This window comes from Lathyrus oleraceus, chromosome 5, assembly GCF_024323335.1.
Source record: "Lathyrus oleraceus cultivar Zhongwan6 chromosome 5, CAAS_Psat_ZW6_1.0, whole genome shotgun sequence".
Classification (NCBI taxonomy): Eukaryota; Viridiplantae; Streptophyta; class Magnoliopsida; order Fabales; family Fabaceae; genus Lathyrus; species Lathyrus oleraceus.
In genome coordinates this window covers 196,531,261-196,553,997 of record NC_066583.1, presented here as the reverse complement: position 1 = coordinate 196,553,997, position 22,737 = coordinate 196,531,261, and the positions used below count along the sequence as shown (strand labels likewise).

Below are 22,737 nucleotides of genomic sequence, written 5' to 3'. Positions count from 1 at the left end.
GGGGTGTATACCACCGTAATCTTTTAGAGCATCACATGTCATGCCCATTCAACCCCTTTCAACCTTTTAAGCTCATACTTGGGCTTGTGGACCGTTTTAAACTTTTTGGACCATCAAATGTCATAGTCATTCAAACACTTTAACCTTTCAGGTCTTGCTTGCCCAATTAATGAAGGGGTCTTATCAAATTGAACCAATAATGATCTCTCTATAATAATGTGCATCAATATCAATTACATTTTTTTTTTAAATTCCTGTCGACATTCTCTCTAATACCACATCAGTTGCAAACTCTTTGAGATACCATTCAGGAGGCAACACGATTGGTAAAAGAATCAACGTCTTATCGATAACCAACCAATTATAGCATGTTTAGTTTGATATTTGGAAGAGTAGAAAATAATTGTAAAAATGTAGAATTGATTCTGAAGTGATTTTGAGATATTTAAATCTTTTTAAAGTAGAATTCATTCAACCTTAAAAAATAATTATACTTAAAACTAGAACTTTAATCTTGAATTTAAATTTGATTTTTATACTAGTATATAACTCACTTTTACACATATCAATCCAAACACAAATTTATTCTATGAAACTCAATTATATCAAAATTAATTATATTCAACCCAAGTCCAAATAGAAACAAAATTAATTTCAGTGTTCGGAGACAACAAACCGCTTCTTTTTTATTCCGTCCAACAACTCTGACACCAGAATCAACTCCACTCCTTCCTCACGCAACATCATCCTTACCCAACTTCTACTGAATGTTCAACTTCTAATCACAACACAACCGCACCTTTTTCTAATGGCAACACTCTCACACCCATTCACACACTTCTTCACCGTTCAGAGAACCACTCCATCTCACCCCAATGCCTTCTTCATTCGACCCTCTCATTCCCTCCCACGCCTCCCACGACGTCGTTTCTCTCCCGTATTCGTTGCCGCCACATCTATTAAGGTCCGTTCGCTCTCCGTGCACATCAACTGTTCGACGAAATGCCATAACTGACTGCGTTTGACTTATATTATATCCTCTTCGTTTCAGGAAAATCTTGGTCGCATTCATAAGACTTTCACTGACTTCACTAGCTTAAACCACTGGGTAGTTAACGACTACTTCCGTCTGGTGGACTCCGTCAATGCTTTCGAGCCTCGGATTCAGGCTCTCTCCGATGAGCAGTTGGCCGCCAAAACGGAGGAGTTTCGCCTCAGGCTCGCACGAGGGGAAACACTGGCAGATATTCAAGCTGGTTCACTTTACTATTTCTTTTACTTTGTTTTTCATTGCTTAATTTGATTAACCTTAGAACCTCCTTTTGAATGTAATTTTGATGAATGAATGTTTCAGAGGCCTTCGCAGTTGTTCGTGAGGCTGCCATAAGAAAACTTGGAATGCGCCATTTTGATGTTCAGGTCTCACTCTCTTGCACCCGTTTTTCTGTTGTATTCAATAATAAAGTATGGAGTTAACAATGTGAAAATCGACTATCCAAAATTTGACAATCTTATAATGTTTTTTGTTATAGTTTTCCTTATATTTTTATTATAATTTCAATTGTTAGAGTTCACTTCTTCTTAGTTGTAGACGAGCTAAATCCACTATATTCCATGCATATTTAATTTATAGAAGACTAGAAGAAGGTAACTGAGTTGTTCTTCATGAAAATTTCATTTTGTTAGATTATCGGTGGAGCTGTGCTGCATGATGGGTCAATTGCTGAGATGAAAACAGGAGAGGGGAAAACCTTAGTCTCCACGCTAGCCGCATATCTTAACGCCTTGACCGCTGAGGGTGTCCATGGTTTGTGTTAATGCCAACAATTTAAAGCTTTGATAGATTGTTGGATGATTTCTTCAGATGCTGCAGGCACTTGGTTTTACAAAAATGACTTGCTCTGATCTTAATGTCTTTGCAGTTGTAACTGTCAATGATTATTTAGCTCAGCGTGATGCTGAATGGATGGGGCGTGTTCATCGTTTCTTAGGTCTTTCTGTTGGTCTTATTCAGGTAAGTTCTCCCTGCCAATGGTAAAGTTTGTTTTTTATCAATGAGGTGTTTGATGGTGGGATGTACGAGCACATGTTTTGATGACATAATGTACAAATGGCCGACTCTGGTTTTCAACAATTTTTGTAACAGTAACTGCATAATACGATTTAAGATTTTTATATGTTAATTAATAATAGCTCACAACAGCACTTTCTGTTAAACTTATTATTTAATGTTTGCATGCACAGAGGGGGATGAACTCTGCAGAGCGGAGATTCAACTATAGATGTGATATAACATACACGAATAATTCGGTAATTACAATTTTCAGCTTCGATTGTTATCTTCTTAGTTGTGCATTTATTTCTTGACAGTGCATGGTTTCTTGTGTACCTTTTCTTTCCCTTCTTATATTAGGAGCTTGGCTTTGATTACTTGAGAGATAATCTTGCTGGAAATAGCGAACAGCTTGTGATGAGATGGTAGTGTGTATTACTTAACTAAAACTTAGATGTTGTGTTTTTTTATGTGGTATGGAATACAATTGGATTACTGACGATTCTTCTCCATGACTACAGGCCAAAGCCATTTCATTTTGCTATTGTTGATGAGGTGGATTCAGTACTGATAGATGAGGGAAGAAATCCGCTGTTAATCAGTGGTGAGGTCAGCTCAAGAGTCATTTTATTGTTTGTTTTCCTCTTGTGGTCCAGTCTGTCATCACCTTATTCATTTTTTCTTCTTTTTACGCTTCTGTCTGTCATCATTTTAAAGTCTCATGCTGTTTTTTGCTTCTCCTTATGAATCACAGGCTAATCAAGATGCTGCACGGTACCCTGTTGCTGCAAAAGTGGCTGAATTGCTGATACAGGGCATTGTGAGTACATTTTTTTTTTCACTTATCGATTCATTTGCTCCTTTTCTCTCTCTTCATCCATTCTGTGAACTTTTTTTTATTGGATAATTTAAGAAAATAGTTTCATATATTTTATTTTGTTAACAGCATTACAAAGTGGAACTCAAAAATAATTCGGTGGAGTTGACCGAGGAAGGAATTACTCTTGCTGAAATGGCTCTTGAAACAAATGACCTTTGGGATGAAAATGATCCCTGGGCGAGGTGAATTTTCTTCTGCCTTAAATATTTATTGAACAAAAAAGTTTATCATTCACTTTGGTTGCTGTGTAGTTATTTTGAAATTCAATGGCAGCTTGAGAAAAAGTGGGTGGGAATTAACATAAGCATATCTTTTTATATTTTTTTCCATTATGTTATTTTTGGACAAATGAAATAACAGTAATACCGCAATGCAGGATTACATTTTTCTTTTTTTTACTCAGTAAAATAAGAAATAAGATACAATTAAACACTGCAAAGAGAAAAGATGAAAAAATAATACAATTTGACATGTGTAAAGGGCAATCCTTCGAAAGGCGATTCATTTTTCTCTACTTTTTTTTGAAATGGCCAATATTAGTATTTATTTGGTATTTTGTTAGAGGAGTGGATTTGAACCTACAACTTCCTTATCACTCTAATCCCTACTTTACTCCCCAAAACCACCTTATGTTTCCCTCATTTTCTCTATTTGACATCTCATTTGTTATCACGATTATTTTTGGTGCTTACTTTGATGGAGACTTACATTAGTTATTGTAATCATTGTTATCCTTATACTTATCAAATACCTGCTACTTTATGGGGAATTTGGGCTAACATGTTGGGATTGGAATATATGTTCAATCAGTTAAACATGAGTAGTAAGAGTTGAGTTACTGCAGATTTGTGATGAATGCTTTAAAAGCTAAAGAATTCTATCGCCGAGATGTGCAATACATTGTTAGAGATGGAAAGGCTATAATTATAAATGAGGTAATATTATCAAAGTTTCTTTATGATTTTAATATTACACAGTTTTTTATTTATCTGAGCATACCATTGACATGGTTACATGAACATGCTACACATATACTCCCTCCATTCCTTTTTAAGTGTCATTTTTTGACTTTTTACACATACCAAGAATGCTAATCATTATTGTTACTTTTCAAACAATAATTTTTCTTTTACCTATAATACCCTTAATTATTTATTACATTCATTTTACTCTCTCTCTCTCTCTCTCATAATTACTTAGAGGTAATTTTGACAAAAATGCAATTAATACTATCTTGAATTTTGCAAGTGACAATAAAAAAGAAACAATTTTTTTTCAAGAAAGTGACACTTATAAAGGAACGGAGGGAGTATAAGATTAAAAAAGGGTATACCAAAAGGGTTAGGTCCCTTGTGCATATATTGTAGACTGCCCTACCTAAATATATCACCAGAAAATTTAAGGGAAATAGCGCATAATTGATAGCATCACATTATATAAGTTTCAAGGATTACTCTATTGGGTCATGAGAGGAGCCTGGGAGTCGGGGGATCATCACGTTGGACTTTGACCAACCAGATAAGTGAACTAGACACCACATCTTCACCAAAAATCTCAAGGCATTAGGTATATGTGTCTTCTCTCTTATATGTTGCCCAACATTCACTTTTCTATCCAATGTGAGACTTCTAACTCACACTTTTGACACAAACAATCTCCCCTGAAGTGTGAGTCTATCCATTCGTCTGGGTATGATCCCCCCAAATAGAAGCTTTTTCATCCACAATCACCTGCGTTGCCGTTGGCTCAACATCAATTGGACTCGCCGCCTGACCACTACATTGCCAGGAAGATTTTCTATACAAGGAACCAGACCTTTGGTAAACCATCGGCTCTGCGTGTTCCTCCTAAGACAAGGTAAACCATCGGCTCTGCGCGTTCCTCCTAAGACCAGAGAGAACTAACCATTTACAAGTGCATGTACAACCAAAGAATATAACTAGATCAAGTATCTATTTATTATTGATAGTTTTCTCTCCACCATTTTTGTATCCATTGGTGAAGAGGACACTTTTACTCTGGTATAGGTGACGGGAAAATAAAATGACAAAGTTGGGGGCAAATGAAATTGATATGGGATGTAAGTACTCTGGTTTATTTAGCCGTTTGCTTATTTTTTTCTTCTCATGCTATCTGCCTTTTTCGGATCTATGCAGATTAACAATTAGAGTAAAGAGGTGATGAATAAATTTTAGATGAGTAAGCTGCTAACCTGGACATCACTTCGAGAGTTTCATTGCATTCATACTATGAAGGAAAAAAGCATTCTTTCTTACATATTCTTGTTGGTGTTGTCAAGCTTTTAAGTCATTATACTTTGATGGCTAGATACGGAACTTACGTTGTATTAATCAGAGCATGGGAACTAATTGTTTAGAACTCGAGATTCAAGCTTAATTACTAGTAAGTAGTAACTAGTAAGTGATAAAATAACCAGCCATATTGTGGGGCCTCTATACCTAGATTGGTAGGTGATACACTGAGTTGCTTTTCTATTACTAACACTCTCATGCTAGAGCACATTAGGCTTGAAATTTGAACAATCCACTCTACATTGTACTATATTTATTTTAACTATGAAAAATGGGGATGACAAGGACTGAATTATTGACAAATTAATTAAAGAGGCTTTGGTAGATTGTCAAGGACTAACTATGCAAGAAGCAATTAGGGTTGAGTTGCATAAGTGGTTTTTATATCTCTAAAATTACTGTTTTCCAGTAATTCCCTGCAGCATTATATGACTTCCATTTTCATTTAATAATTACACAAATACCTTTTGCTGATACTTTTCTAAGAATTTGATTATATGATAAACAACATTTCTCAGTTGACAGGAAGAGTTGAAGAGAAAAGGAGATGGTCTGAGGGGATTCACCAGGCTGTGGAGGCAAAGGAATGTTTGAAGATTCAGGTATATATGGAGGTTCCTTGATGCTATTATTTTGTTGATGACACTAATTTGTTCTTAATTATTTGATTCTAAGTTTCAATGTTTTGAATCTGCACAGGCAGATTCTGTTGTCGTGGCACAAATCACATACCAGTCATTATTCAAGCTTTATCCAAAATTGTCAGGAATGACTGGAACTGCAAAAACAGAAGTAAATATTTAATAGATCTGACAAATTTAAGTTGTCATTACTAGTACAAGTTGCGCATTTATGAGTTCTTGATAATCAATTATATCATTGTAGGAGAAGGAGTTCTTAAAAATGTTTCAGACGCCAGTCATTGAAGTGCCCACAAATCTTCCTAATATTCGTAAAGACTTGCCTATTCAAGCATTTGCTGTAGGACATCTAATAATTATTATTATGGATTCTTCTTAAGTATCATTAATTGTTACAACCTTGGTAGTTCATTGTTATTTTTTCCGTGTATATGATTTTCCATTAATACATTATTCAAGACTGCTCGTGGGAAATGGGAGCAAGTTCGCCGAGAAGTTGAAGATATGTTTAGACAAGGGCGTCCTGTCTTGGTTGGGACAACTAGGTAAAATTCTGGCTATTTTAATGAATTTTTTTTTATATTACTTCATTATGTTTAGCATTCTGTTTTCATAACAAGTTTGGCTACAAATACTTCTTTCTGTTGGACTTTCCACCTTAATTGCGGTCCGCCCCTAGTCGCTTTAATTGCGGCACTTTGGCTTGTCTTAATTGCAGTCCGCCCCTAGTCGTCTTAATTGTGGCACTTTGGCTTGCCTTCATTGCAGCCCCTAGCACCTTCATTGTGTTGGCTTTGAAGGGGTGAAATTAGTCCCACATTGCTTAAAGATATGACATGTGTTGTGTTTATAAGTGGGGGCAATCCTCACCTTACAAGCCGGTTTTGTAGGGATGAGTTAGGCCCAACCCAAATTCCAAGGCAAGGACCTATACATATTGCTCACCATTTCTTCACTGAAATATTGTGGTCAGATGTGCATAGGGATTGAAGGGTTTTATTGTGTTTTGGATTTGCTTCTTATGTATTTTATTTTATACCTTTTAAGAGGGATGCATTGTAGTTTGTACTTTTAAACTTTTATATATATATATATATATATATATATATATATAATATATATAATTATATATATATATATAATATATATATATAATATAAATGTTTATTAGTATAAAAAAGTAGTTAAATACTACCATCTATTACTGTTGGCCAGGTTATACACTATCTTCACCTGTTAGTTTCCATATTTTATAGGAGTAACCGTGAAGAAAAACCCTGCTCTAAGTCCCTTACTGGAAATTTGTTTTTCAATTGAGGCCTATAATGATCCCGTCAATTGGAAGAAAGCTTGGTTGTTGTTGCTGTTGTCGTCGTTGTGCGTCTGTGTATTGTTAACCAATATTTAGTAGGTTAACATTTATATTTCTGCGGTCTGAATTTCAAGTTACCAATAATCAATTGAAAGAGTATACTTTTGAAGTTATTAATGAGGGCACAGTCTTGAGAGAAATTATTATTTCCAGGACTATAAACCATTACTAGGTCTACAGTCCACTGCAGACACCTTAAACTTTTTAGGGATTTTAGTTGTTGAAACAGGACACATCAGTAAAAGGTTGAACTTTGTCCATGTTTCAACACAAAAGGACTTTAATTCTGAGGAAGTAAGTCCAAAAGGTCTTCATCGCATGTTTAGCATCTTTGAAGAATAATTATTTTCACTCTTATGCAGTGTAGAAAATTCTGAGCTTTTGGCTGGTCTGCTTAGGGAATGGGAGATTCCTCATAATGTTCTGAATGCTCGACCCAAGGTTCGTGAAAATTTAATGCGCTGTACTGTCTTTCTTACCTATAACTTAGATAGGCCCTCATTTTCTCCTCCATGTTTTGCCTTCCTCACCAATTTTCCTTACTACCCCTCATTTAACTCACAGTATGCTGGGAGAGAAGCTGAAATTGTTGCACAGGCAGGACGGAAACATGCCATTACAATATCTACAAATATGGCAGGCAGGGGCACAGATATAATCCTTGGAGGAAATCCAAAAGTATATGTTCCAATATGGATCCCAGTGTGTTTGTTTAATGATGTATTTTTAATGTCTGGAAAAATAATCATTTGAATTTTCTACCTCTTCTATAATTGTATGGTGTCCTTTTTTTATTTGACACGTCCCTTCAGAATGAGTTGGATCTTAGATACATTTTTTTCTGGGTATAGATGCTTGCCAGAGAAATTATAGAGGACACTGTAGTTCCTTTTTTGTCACGGGAGGATCCAAACAGTAAACTTGCTAGTGAGACCATTTCAGAAAAGGTAATTTTTTAGAACTGATAGATACTTTGGAACTTTTTTAATTTTTATTTTATTTGTTAAAAAAACACAGTTTCTGGATGAATCTTTTTGATATAGATGCTTCCGAAGATAAAGGTGGGATCATCATCATTAGCCTTACTGGCTAAAACAGCCTTAATGGGTATGTGATTTTAGCTGATTTTTTTAATATATATATATATATATATATATATATATATATTTTTTTTTTTTTTTTTTTTTTTAAATTTCAGATCAAATTTGTTTGTTTTACTTAGTTGCAATTACTATACGTGCTTTTAACCTGAAGGTATTATATTCTTTGCAACATGAAAATTTTCAGCAAAATATGTATCGAAAAGTGAGGGTAAAAGTTGGACATATCAGAAGGCTATATCTTTTATCTCAGAGTCTGTTGAAATGAGTCTTTCACATGGTTTGAAAGAGCTGGAGAAGCTTGCCAATGAAGAATCTGAGATATACCCACTTGGTCCAACAGTAGCACTTGCGTATCTGTCAGTTTTAAAGGATTGTGAAGAACACTGTTTGCAAGAAGGGTCTGAGGTAAAAAGGCTTGGGGGCCTTCATGTGATTGGTACATCTTTACACGAGTCCCGAAGAATAGACAACCAGGTGGGTAATTAAGCATTGCAACAGTTAAAGTGATAGTATGTTAGATCTTGCAATTATCTCGTTGTAGCATTTCCCTTGGATGATTAATAACTAGGGAAAGATGTTAACTAGCACTCGTTTAGTTAGGGAGAAAAATGTTGAATTGTGGATGAAAATAAGGAGGGAAAGATTTTAACAAACATTTCAATTATTTAGGGAACAAAACTAATTTTAATTTGTTAAAAGATAAGGGAAAAGCTGTTTCCCCTTGATCTCCCCCACTTAAATGTGCGAGAGAAAGAGGGTATGGTTCCACTCCTCTATGTCATTAAGTCAAAGATATTTAAATTTATACATGTCAATGGGATTGCAGCTGCTTTTTGTATACATGTTACTAATTTGAGATCCATCTTTTAGATTTGACTCCGACTGGTTTTGCTATCTATATACAAATAATATTTTCATTTTTGCATTCAACTCTGCGCGAACTTGAAATTATATGAATTTGATATCGAAATGTTTACTTTTTTATACAATACTTATGGGGTAGTCAAGTCTCAATTCCAACATTTAATAAATATTTGTCATGCTTCTAATAGGGTATTCTTTTGGCTTATTTTGACTTTTGGGCATAATAGCATAATAAATTGCAGTTCTACTTTGCCATTATAATTTTGCTACAATCATATAAAGCTTACACTCTTCTCCATCTAACATGCACTAGCCTGCCCAAACACGGGCTGAAATTTAATTTGTATTTAGAAGAATAGGGGAAACGGAATCATACTCTTGATCACTTAGTCATAAAGAGTCTACTGTGTTATGAACCAACTACCCTAAAAGCTCAAATTATGAGGCAAAAGCAAATTAATGGTTTTATATCTAACAATTACTATCAACATCTGAGACCATTGTTTTGCTCATATTTCGTTTTTCATATTCTTTTTGTCTAGCTTCGTGGCAGAGCAGGGAGGCAGGGGGATCCGGGGTCAACAAGATTTATGATCAGGTAGAAATAGTATATTGTTGCTGCTGTTAATATTACATGTTTTTTATATGCATAAACCAAAAAGGGTGATGCTCAGTCTTACTCATAGACAGAGTTTTGTTTTCATTATTGGGTGCCAACTTTCATCCTTGTATTGGGCTGATGTTTACTCAATATTAAAAATACTAGTATATTTACATAAACCTAAAAGGGTGATGCTCAGTCTTGCTCATTGACAAAGTATTGTTTTCATTATTGGGTACAAACTTTCATTCTTGTATTGGATTGTCTGATGTTTATTCAATATTAAAAATAGAAGACAGAATTCAATAATTTTCTTGTCTCGGTATTTGTGGATCCATGCTAGGTTTTAGTTTTCGTGTTTTACACGGGCATGCTAACGGACCTTCAACTCATGTATAACTTATAAGAGAACAGAAATAGAGTGGGCTGGATAGTGTTAGGCCAAGGAAAATCATGTTGAGGTAGAAGAAACAGGAATGGGAGTAAAGGGGTAACGCTAGTGGGAGAATGTAAATAACAGAATGTACAAGCAGCAAGGTATTGCAGAAGAGATTGTGCAGTGATGATGAACAAAGAAAGAGAATGTAAGCAAGGGATGGGAAATAGTGGAGAGGATAACATTCTATTATGATTTTACACTAGGTCTAACTCATTCTTAAAAAACCGACTTGTAAGATATGACTGTTCAAGCTTTATAAACACTACGCATATCATATCTTTAGACAATGTGAGATTAAATCCACTCTTTCACACCCAACACAATGAAGATGTTAGAGGCGGGATGGAAAACTTTTGGAGATGATAAGTAAAATGCTGTTATATTTTATTCCTCAGTCAAAAGCTGATTTATATAGTGAGAATAAAATCAATACACTTAATTCTATCCTTAATGGAGAATAAAAGAAAATAAATGAAAATAAACGGAAACAATCAAATAGAGAAGTAAATTATTTTCCAACACCCCCCTCAAGTTGGTGCATAGATATCTATCATGCCCAACTTGTCTATCAAATGCTCAAAGGTAGGCCTTTCCAAATTTTTGGTCAGGATATCTACAGTTTGTTGACTTGAAGTCACGAAAGGTAGTAATATGATTCCAGCATCTAATTTCTCCTTTATGAAGTGTCGATCAATCTCAATATGCTTGGTTCTGTCATATTGAACTGGATTATGAGCTATGCTAATAGTAGCTTTACTGTCAGAGTAGAATTTCAATGGAAGCTCAATTTTCATCTTAAGTTCTTCTAGGACTGTAAGGATCCATAATCCTTCATAAATACCTTGAGACATAGCTCTAAACTCGGCTTCTGCACTATTCCTTGCTTTAACTCCTTGTTTCTTGCTCCCCCATGTCACAAGATTATCCCAAACATAGGTATAGTATCCAGAGGTTGATCTTCTATATGTGACTGAATCTGCCCAATCAACATCGGTGAAAATAGACACATTTCTTTCATTAGTCTTCTTAAAAAATAATCCTTTTCTAGGTCTTTCTTTCAAATATCTCAGTATCCTATAGACCGCCTCAAGATATTTCTCAAAAGGAGAATGCATAAACTGACTCACTACATTAACTGAGAAAGCAATATCAGGCCGGATGTGTGACAAATAAATTAGTTTCCCAACCAATCTCTGATATCTTCCGGTATCAACAAGAACATTACCTTCTCCCAAAAGTTTAGCATTAGGATCTATAGGGATATCTGCAGAACGACATCCACTCATTCTTATTTCTTTCAATAAGTCTAGAATGTATTTCTGCTATGAAACCACAATACCATTCTGTTGAGATATTGTTTTATTATTATTCTGTATTTATTGTTTTTATTAGTAGTATCAATTAGGATATTATTGTATTAAATCTTTCCTCTGTTAGTAGGGTTGATTAGGAGGCTTAGACCTATATATATGTGTATTTTTCTCCACATAATAATACAAGAAATTTAGATTCAAGATGATATTAGTGTTTGATCCAAATTCCTATTTTTTCTTGGTTCACAACCCTATTTTTCTTGTGTTGTTTCTGAGATCTAGAGTTCTTTAGTTGGTGGTGTTGAAATCATGATTGATCCAAATTCCAAGTCCAAAGAATGGTGTTGTTGTGAAGAATCCTCTCTAAAAGAGTCTTATTTCGTTTGTGTTTCAAGGGACACCGACCCGTTATTACCACAACTAAATTAAATGGTGATAAGAACTATTTAAATTGGTATGCTTTGGTTGAGTTATGGTTTTTAGGACAATGTCTGTCAGACCATCTTACTAAAAATGTTTCTGAAATTGATAAAGAGATAAAAGACCATTGGGAAGCAGTTATTCAAATCCTTAAGTATATCAAAGGATCACCTGGAAAAGAGTTTGTCTTTTGTGATAAAGGCAACACTGATATCATTGGATATTCAGATGCTGATTGGGCAGGAGATGCAAGTGATAGATGGTCTACATCGAGTTATTGTGTTTTTATTGAGGAGAATTTGATCTCATGCAAAAGCAAAAAGCAAAGGGTCGTTGCTCGATCAAGTACAGAAGTTGAGTATCGAGCCATGGTCCATGCCACATGTGAGCTATTGTGGTTAAAGCATTTACTACAGGAACTTCACTTTTGTGAAGTCGACCCTATGGAACTTGTATGTGACAACCAGTCAGCTTTGCACCTCTCCACCAATCCAGTTTTTCATGAAAGATTGAAGCATATAGAAGTCAATTGTCACTTTCTTAGAAGACTGAGGATTGCCCTCACTTAGTAAGGTTGATTAGGATATATAATACAAGAAATTCAGATTCAAGACCGAGCAATCTCCATACCTAGAAAATATCTCATGAATCCCAAGTCCTTAATTTCAAAGTCTATTGCAAATTTCTCTTTTATCCTTGCCATTTCCACTGTATTGTATCGTCTCTAGTAAGAAAAATATCATCAACATAAACACTTAGGGCAACATCTTTCCCATCGTCGGAGAACTTTGTGAACAAGGTGTGGTCAGTCTGTCCTTGGATGTACCCTTGTTTCTTCATGGACTAAGTGGATTTTTCAAACCAAGCTCCGGGGGACTGCTTTGTACCCTTGTTTCTTCATGGACTAAGTGGATTTTTCAAACCAAGCTCTAGGGTATACAAAGACTTATTTAGTTTGCATACATTTGATCCAAATTTGTTTTCAAAATCAAGTCAGGAGGAATGTCCATATATACTTCTTCTAGATTGCCATTAAGAAAGACATTCTTAACATCTAACTGATGTAGGGGCCAATCCAGGTTTGCAGCAAGTGATAAAAAAATATTTACAGTGTTCAATTTTGCAACAGGAACAAATATCTCTGAGTAGTCTATACCATAGGTCTGAGTAAAACCTTTAGCCACCAAGCGAGTCTTGTACCTTTCAATTGACTTATCTGAATTATACTTCACAGTAAACACCCGTTTGCATCCAACTGTCTTCTTGCCATCTGATAGTGACGTAACACTCCAAGTTTTGTTCTTTTCAAGAGCTTTCATCTCCTTAAGTACAACTTCCCTCCACTTTGGAATATCTAGAGCAACCTGTACTCTTTTTGGAGTATCTACACTAAACAGTTTTGAGGTGAAGACAGACATAGATGAAGACAAATTTGAATATGATATCAAATTGGACATGGGGTGCTTAGTGCAAGATCTGACAGGTTTTCTAATGGCAATGGGATCATCTATATCATGATACAAGATGACCATTTAGTGGCTTATCTTGGGATTTAATGCATGAAGGAACCTTATAGTTTTGACGGATCCATGTAGCCGACCTACCCAATGGAAAAAAAGATTGGTCTTTGATTGTTGTTGTTACTTTTGTGATGAATCAAATTTTTCATTGAAGTATAAATTTGGATTTCTCTGTCTTGTATTTTTTCTTAAAAACTAAAGAATGAGTTTAACAGCTGAATGTTTTTAACACCATTTGATTGTTTGATATTTTGTTTTCTTCTGTGTTTTCTGAGGTTAGCAAGACGACTGGGTGTGTTGAGTACTTATAAGTTATAAGTGCTGTCAATCGGTTCTCACACTATTCCACGTTGTTATAGCTTGCAGGATGAGATGTTTCAAAAGTTCAATTTTGATACTGAATGGGCTGTTAGACTTATATCAAAGATTACCAATGATGAGGATCTTCCCATTGAAGGTGGTGCCATTGTGAAACAGGTTGTATTCTACTTATTTACATATGATTGGCTTGGTCTTGGCATTTGCTTTTCTTTTCTTCTCTTTCTCTTCTGAAACAGAATTTCTTATTTTATAACAGATACAGTAAACTATTTTGGTTTGTATCTTTAATTCTATCTATATTTATCTTGTCCATGTGACCTGTGTTTTCATAATTTTATTCATTTATAAATATTTTGGATGATTGCTCGATGAATGTCACCTTCCCACTACTAACTGGAATTATCACATATTTATAGCTATTGGTATTGCAAATCAATGCAGAAAAGTTCTTCTTCGGCATAAGAAAGAACCTCGTTGAGTTTGATGAAGTATTGGAGGTATGTTTTATGTTTCCAAAATATTGATAATAGTGCTATTTCCAAAATAAACTCCGGCATGATTATGTAGTTGGGTTAGATGTTTTCTACCAAAACCACACCTTTTGTAATGTTGGCTTGGAAAGCATATTAGAGTCTTTTTTGTAGTTGTATTAACAATCAAGCTATTTTCTTATTGTAGTCGTTCAATTTGATGTTTGGAGTCCTAGTCGTGTTCCTCCTGTCTTGGGGTATAATTATTATAATACCTTTTTGAGGATTTCTCAAGATGTACTTGGATGTTATTTACTGAAAATTCAGTTGAAGCTGTTCAATATATTCTAGAATTTCTGTTTAGAAATAAAAAATGATTGCAGAGAACAATTCAGTGATTCACCACAATTTGGATAGTGACAATGCTAAATAACTTTTTGATTGTTTTAACTCTTCCATGACTTAAGATGGCATTATTCCTTCATCTAGTTGTCTTTTAAAAATGGAACTTTTGGACTTTGTCTTCAATTATGCAAATAGTCTCTATCAACCATTTGCTCGTGTTTTTTGTTTAATCAGGTGCAGCGAAAACATGTCTATGATCTAAGGCAGTTAATCTTAACCGGAGACGATGAAAGTTGTTCTCAACACATATTACAGTGAGTGCCTTTGAATTCTAATGCTGTTGGAGTTAATCGTTAATTTTTTGCATGTGTATTTGAGTAATATTAGCTGACAGTTACTGCTTCTCAGGTGATTAGTACCAATTAAGTCTAAACTAGGAGATGTTTCCTCGCATAATTTGTTTTAAACAAAAGGTTAAAATGAAGCAAAGGATGAAGGCACAAACATCTTAACTAGGTTGGCACCTCGACACAGATCCAAATTTCTCAATTCTAACTAAATATTATTAAAATAAAAATAAAAAAGAAAAAGTTTGGGGGGACTAGACCAAAACTCAAGGTAACAACAATGCAGACCAAAGTGATTAGCCAACTGCCTCATTAAAAACCCAAGGAAAAATCCGATGGGATAAAACCTTGATGAAGGGAAAAAAGGTGCAGTTTGAATACATGAAATAATCATTGCTTAAATCTAAACTCCGGAAGACCAAGCCTATTACGATTGTAAATTTCAAAAACATTATTAGGAATATGGTCCCACCAAGTGAAACTAGAGCCATTCAGACCAAGGGAGACAATTTTGTCTGCACACTGGTTGTCTTCCCTATAAATATGAGAAACCAAGATTTACATATGCTTGAGAGCTCGAATCAGTCAAGCCATCTAGTAAGGAGATTCTATGGAACAATTGCCTCGTGCTTAAATGCCAAATTTACAAGTTGAAAATCAGATTCTAGCCAAAGGAATTTCCAGCCTTTCTTATGAGCCAACTCAATAGCTAGCATAGCACCAACCAAATCTGCATGAAGTGATGTTAAAATGCCAATAAAAGATGGAAAGCAACCTAAAGCCTCCACATTATTATTTCTGAAAGTTCCACCGCCACATGCATTTCCTCTCATAATTAATACTGTACGTTACTGGACGTTGTATAAATTTTAACATGTGTGGATTGATTGGACACTATAATATGCTTATGCTGTACCTTAGGTTGATTTATCTAGAACTGTGTGCTGAATATGCTAGGTTTACTGTCAAGAACTAGACCAGAAGTGGTTAGTGGTCGTGGTACCTCTCTTGGGAGTCTCTGTTCTGTTGACTGTGGCACTAGTGGTGTGATATCTAGCTTATTTCTCTGTTGAATTGGAGTTTTGATTTGAGATGTTTGGGTTTGTTTCGTTGTCTATTCAGCTTTTGGGTGTTTTTGTTGTATCATGTGTTATCTTCGTTTTAGTGAGCTCAATCTAGTACATCTTTGTGCTTTCTGATATCACTATTATTGTACAATACTGAGATCTTTATTCCCAAATTTTTTTAATATATTATTTTGCCATTAAAAAAAAAGAACTAGACCAAAAGGTGCACGGTTATACAATGAAGTTCATATGGATGGATTTTTTAAGATATGCAGCTAAATGATGTCTTTGTTGCCACATATTCTTTTCCCACAGAGGCTTAAGAATAAAATATGACGTGCTTAGCATGTAGAAGTGTAAATGCTTTATTTCACTCTCAGTCATTTTTCTTTACATGGGTCAGTCTTTAGTGGTTTAGCATAAAAGAATGCACACCAGCCTGTTGCAAATGCGTGCAAGACAAGGTTGCCTGCAACATATCTCCAATGGTCCAATTCTTTTTGGATCTTACCACGGCGGAAGCCTTATTAAGTTATTATGGCACTGGGTTGCCATTTGTTCTATATCTACATCTAGACAGTACACTATACCTAGATGCTTACATAGTAATACAGATGATACAGATTTCTAACATAAATTTGCCATTACCTATATGCAATTTTGGTGATAGTAAATGGTTTTTGTCCATTTTTAATAATCAAGGTGTATTATTTAGTTGTATATCCTCTAATACTTTTCTTTTGTTTGTTTATTTATCTCTTATATATTTACTTGTACTGCTCATAGGTACATGCAAGCCGTGGTGGATGAGATTGTCTTTAATAACATTTATCCATTGAAGGTGGCTCATTCCCACCTGCAATGCTTTTTTATTTATTTATTATTTATTTTTATTTTTATTTTTAAATTTAAAATATCTATGCACCAGTTCCTCCTATTTATTGTTTTGAATGGGTTTTTGTAGCATCCTCATAGTTGGGATTTGAGTAATCTCTTGAAAGAATTCAAGACAATTGGTGGAAAGCTGTTGCATGGTAGGCTTATATCAACTGTGGTCCTTAGGTTCTATCTGCACAAATGTTTTATTATTGTCTTCATTTTCTCCTTTTGGCTACTCATCTTATATTATCATTATTAATATGCTTAAATGGATTCTAGCAGAGTCATTTGGAGGGATTAATGATGACACTTTACTAAATTCACTTGGGCTATTGAATGAAGTGAATTCAGTTGATGTTGTCAATGTATGCCTTCCAAATTTGCCAGCACCTCCAAACGCTTTCAGGGGAATTCGCAGGAAGAGCTCCTCATTAAAACGATGGCTTGCTATTTGCTCCGATGATTTAATTGAGTTAGTTGACTGAGTCATTGTTTTACTGAAATATATTAGAAATTTGATGACCTTCTAAAACTCATTGACTGAACGTGCAATGTAGGAACGGGAAGTATCAGACAACTTCTAATCTCCTTCGCAAGTATCTTGGAGATTTTCTTATTGCTTCGTATTTAGATGTTGTTGAAGAGTCTGGTTATGATGAGGGACATGTAAAAGAGATTGAGGTCAGACATTCTCTTGAACTGCTTTTTTCTTAATGGCTGCCACATCTAGATTTACAGATGTGAAGGAAAGCTTCAAACCTACTAAACTAATGCTCTTGAACTGCTTTTTTCTTAATGGCTGCCACTTCTAGATTTACAGATGTGAAGGAAAGCTTCAAACCTACAAAACTAATGCTAGTATCAGATGTTAATACTTAATAACTTAATCTGACATTATAATTGCACCCAAGAATTTCAAATCGAGTACAAACAAAAAGGTATTGCCATGTCTAGAGCTAAGAGGACCATATTTTATCTGAAGATAAGAGGAAATATGTGTGCTTTAGGTTTTATACCATTTGAGGCTTCAATGTAGGCATGGCAACAAAATCTGAACCCGACCGAACCCGACTAAACCTGCCCCGAATTTAGCGGGGGAACACCAGTTTAACTGGCGGCAGGTGCGGGTGCGGGGTGGGTATCAACACCCTGGCTCCTCCCCAACCCCCATTTATGAAATTCGGGTTTTTCCTGCCCCGCCCCCACCCAGTTTACTCAAAACTGCCAAGTTACCATTGTATTTATTAATCTTATTACACATTTACTCATTAAAATAATATGTTGTTTTAATGATTAAAAATATTTAGAATTTTTATTTTTAAAAATATAAGTTGTATGATTAATTTATGTTAAATGCTGCTATTAATGCTATGAAAAATGAAATGCAAAGATTTGAAAACACAAACACGTTATGTACAGATCTTCCAGTTCCACAGAATTTCCACACTCGAACACAATGAGATCTCGTTAGTACTTGACAATCACTGGGTGATAGTAATCTCTAAAATTATGATCCAAATTTTTAACTGTGGCAAAATGATTCTATGATCTATTTCTACTGGGCTGCGCAATAATGAATATAACTAGATTAAGACCCGCGTGATGCGCGGTTTTAAATTATTTTATTCGTTTTATATTAAATTTTAAATATGTTAAGAATTTAATTTGACAAAGTATGAATACTAAATTTATATTATAATAATCTATTGTGAATTGCAATTGAGACAATGAAATGAATCAATCACATATAAAAAGATACATTTAATTTGAAAGGAAAATACATCCTTATAAATTAAGAGTGACATTTGTAATTTAATTTTGCAAACTTAAATAACTATAAAGTGGTTTTTTGTTTTATTTTGATATTAGTTGAAAAATAGGTGTTATTTTTTTAAACATTATTATTTTGTTTTTTATTGTACTCTCTATGATCACTATTATAAAAGAAAAGACAAAAAAAAGATATTTTATTGTGTAATTCCCACATCTCTTTTAATTTTGGAAATTTGAGAGTATATTCTTAGGTGAAGTAACTAGTAGGAAATATAGATAGTTTGAGTAATGATTAGCTTGTTAGACCATTTTATTTAAAATGAATTTTTTTTCAGTCTTTGCAAGAGTTCGAACCCGCGACCTCCAGTAGAGTAAAATTATTGTGTTTGGCATTCTGAAAAATGAAAATGAGTTTTTGGAGGTGACACATGATTATGAACATGGCGCTCTTTTCACTGTGGAGAACTTTTGATGTACATTGTACAAATGAGAAATTATGCATTGATACCATGCATATGTATTGATTTTTTGGCTTACTGTATTCTAATTGCATCGTATTTACTCATTTCTTCTTTACATTCAGCTTCGCTTTTTTATTTATTTATAAAATTGAGTATTTATTATTTTTAATATTTGTTAACAACAGAGAGCTGTTCTTTTGAAAACTCTGGACTGTTTCTGGAGAGATCATCTTGTAAACATGAATAGGCTCAGCTCTGCGGTAATATTTCCTTTTGCTCTGATGAATCCTTTTGGCTTTGTTAACCACTAAAGGCTTATATGACTTGTGGCAGGTGAATGTTCGGAGCTTTGGCCACAGGAATCCTCTGGAAGAATATAAAATTGATGGTTGTCGGTTTTTCATCTCAATGCTCAGTGCAACTCGAAGGTTGACTGTAGAAGCACTCTTACGCCATTGGACATCTCCATTGGAATCTCAAGAATTATTTTTATAATAAACATTTGAATGCTTTGTGCATTTAAGTCAGATAATTGAGTTTTCAACTTAGATCACGTTCTATTTCGCCCCCAAGGATTTATATGAAGAGGTAAATTTGGGGCCAATGTTTTGTACAATGTTGTTGATGTTTCACTTAGTCGGTTTGCATGGTCTAGATAGCGTAAAAGGCGGCCTGTAGAATAGTTACAAGACTCAGTAATGTTTATCATTTTTCCTGGTTTGTCAAGTTACGGAGAAGATACATATAGATGCTCAGAAAAATGATTTGTATATTTGCTTCCTTTTACAGGTATTGCACTACAATTTTCAGCGTTTCCTTTGATTGAGGCCTGGAGAATGGTTCTAACTTTTGATTTCTTCTTTATAACAGGTCAATCAAAGGAGCTGAACCTGTTTATTCTGGGGTTTTGCTTAGATTGCATGTTTTTTTGGCTCACATATTGATAGTGCTTAGTGCCTAGAAGAGGTTTAGTAAGAGCTACACCAAACACATTCAAGTAAATATCCTTTCCGCCCTCTTTGTTCTACTGAAAGAATAAGTAGCCAATTTAGATGACATTGATCTCTCGAAAGAGTTAAGAGAGTTAAGGCCAATTTAGATGTACATGTAACATATGAAACATGTTTCCATAATATATAATGAGATGTGATTGCTATCTTCCTATTTCCAAATTTATTGCTCTTTTATGCATAATAGAGTACATTTGATCTCCTTTGTATGATTGTAATTTGTATCCCTATGTGAATCATTCTTTGGACTGTTTGATCAAAGGAAAAGTAAAAAGGTTGATACCTTTCTTGTTCACTCTGCATTAGATTAGACAATAGCGATGCACTTTTTCAGTCAGAGAGATCTAGCAATAGTGCATAATTCTTCTACAATATTATGCGCTTGTTTTATCCTCCAAAGTTACCAAAAACTTGTCTAATGACTGTAACCCTGGAACTTGTATAAAATTTCTCAAACATTTGCCTTCCCCTTTGTTTGTTCTGTGTCTGCTGGTGGTGTGTTTTTGCAGTAATCTGCATTGAAGTTGTTTAAAAAGTTTCCATGGTCTGGTTGGTGTTTGTTGACATGTGTAAATCGCCATGTGGGTCTAGTTTATTTTGTGGGAGGGTCATGAGAAGAGAATGGAGTTATGTAAGTTTGATTTGGTGCTCTTTGTCATAGTTTATTTGACGAGGAGAGGAATAATAAATTTGACCAGTTACAACTTTTTGTATCTGACCACTTTTATAGTTAATGTCGTGGTGTTGCAATAAGGTTGTTATGACCTCATTAAGAATTTCATTCCTGAAAGGATTAGGTCCTATACTTAGGGATTTTAACAAGTTACAGATGGATTCAAATTCAAAGTGAAACACTTTGTTCATAGAGGCACCAAACAAAATGAAGTTCAAATCATCAGTAGCAAAGATTTTCATCAAGCTGACACCAGCCAATAGAATTGTGTTGCCACACCGTTTCAGCAAACGCTACTGTTTCGGTACATCCACAAATTGATCAAATTCTTGCTCTTAATGCTGTCATCATTGAGGATCCGAAGGATTCACGTCATTCAATGGGATTTGAGATTAAAAGTGCTAATTTGATCAATTGAAGACCCTATCGACACTCTTCTATTTGGAAGGATATCATTAATGGTTTAGTGGATGACAAGTTGGAAAAAGGATGGATTTAACATAACAATAATCCATTTTTTTCACGTTTTATATTAGTGAGAAAAAAGGGGAGATAAATGGAAGAGAATTTTTTAATATACTTATATATTACTTAGGTATCACGTGAAAATACTAAAATGCTCACATATTTTAGATATGTATCCCTAGACACAATTTCAAATCTTTTCATCTTTTATCGTTAAAATATTTTGGGGATTCATTTTCAAATTTATTTCGAAGATGCATCTTCAGAAGGTATCGGAGCTTAAATCGTGTCAGAACCATTCTCGTTCCTTATTTCTTGCTCAAACTCTCTCAAAAGTGTTTTCCATCAACTAACTCCTAAATCAAATAACCAAGCTTAGAGATTCTTCAATCAAAATTAAGTACATTAGAGACATCATCAAAGTGTGAGGTAAATGATAACACTGAAATTTACCGTATTTTCGACTCCGATTTCACATGCATTCTAGTTGTTTTATTGTTATTTTGTTATGTTATTACTATGTTTTTCTTTGTTTTCAGGTTTTTCCTTTAATCGGAGCCCCGATCGAGAAAAGTAGCGAAAAATAGCTAAAACCCCTAAAATTCAACATTTTGTACTTGTGGCTTCCCCCATGACTGGCGCCATAGACCCTGCCATGACGTGTCCAAGCTCAACTTCCCTCAACTGCCACGTTCCCCACTACTTCCACTAAGGCGCCTCAGATTGGCCTTGTGGCGGGCGCCATGGCCTTGTGGCGGGCGCCACAAGAGGAAAAGTTTTCCCTCCCATTTTCAAGTTGAAGGGCATCCTTGTCATTTCCATCTTTTTACTTGCTTATAAATAGAAACTCGAAATCACTTTTACAATCATCCAAACTTAGAACAGAGGCAAAGTCAGAGCAACTTTGTTTCACTTAGGCATATATTCAGTATTTTAAAGTGGTAATCGCTTCGCATTGAGGTGTTACCACAATTGTGTAATCAAGTATGTGATCGAGTCTGTAATCGAGTTTGAAGCACTTTGGAAGGAAGTTAATCCTGCCGCCATTTTCATTTCCGCATTCCAATTTATTCAACCCTCCGATTGGAGCAGGTTTTTATTACTTGTCTTTATCTTATTTATTTTTCCGCACTCACTTTACTTTATTTATTTTCCCGCACTCGCTTTACTTTTATTTATTTCTTGCACCCGTTTTAAATTATTTATTTTCCGCACTCGCACTATTTTTATTTATTTCTTGCACTTGCTTTAAATTATTTATTTTCCGCACTCACACTAATTTTATTTACTTTCTGCACTTACACTACTTTTATTTACTTTCCGCACTCGCACTACTTTTATTTAAATTAATGCACTTTTACTTTACCATGTCTAACTAAATCTATAAGGTTAGAATGTAAGGATCGTA

The 22,737-nt window shown here is 34.7% G+C and overlaps 1 protein-coding gene across 2 annotated transcripts; it reads left to right on the top strand.

Moving 5' to 3' along the window:
* Positions 1-616: 616 nt before the first annotated feature.
* LOC127082766 (protein translocase subunit SECA2, chloroplastic) lies at positions 617-20,339 on the top strand. 2 transcript variants are annotated; one of them, XM_051022998.1, is made up of 31 exons: positions 617-964; positions 1,052-1,256; positions 1,355-1,419; positions 1,687-1,807; positions 1,923-2,014; positions 2,245-2,310; positions 2,414-2,478; positions 2,575-2,662; positions 2,808-2,873; positions 3,000-3,115; positions 3,778-3,868; positions 5,764-5,847; positions 5,945-6,037; positions 6,131-6,226; positions 6,346-6,431; positions 7,621-7,699; positions 7,823-7,936; positions 8,110-8,205; positions 8,302-8,365; positions 8,546-8,835; positions 9,768-9,823; positions 13,878-13,995; positions 14,256-14,336; positions 14,889-14,968; positions 16,855-16,909; positions 17,033-17,102; positions 17,227-17,419; positions 17,505-17,628; positions 19,367-19,441; positions 19,515-19,970; positions 20,052-20,339. In XM_051022998.1, the coding sequence occupies exons 1-30, from the start codon at positions 809-811 to the stop codon at positions 19,674-19,676; spliced, it is 3,147 nt and encodes a 1,048-aa protein (XP_050878955.1). In that variant the 5' UTR covers positions 617-808; the 3' UTR covers positions 19,677-19,970; positions 20,052-20,339. The 2 variants fall into 2 exon arrangements, with proteins under 2 accessions (XP_050878955.1, XP_050878956.1); XM_051022999.1 differs by having other exon boundaries at positions 618-964; positions 17,230-17,419.
* The last annotated feature ends 2,398 nt before the right edge of the window (positions 20,340-22,737 follow it).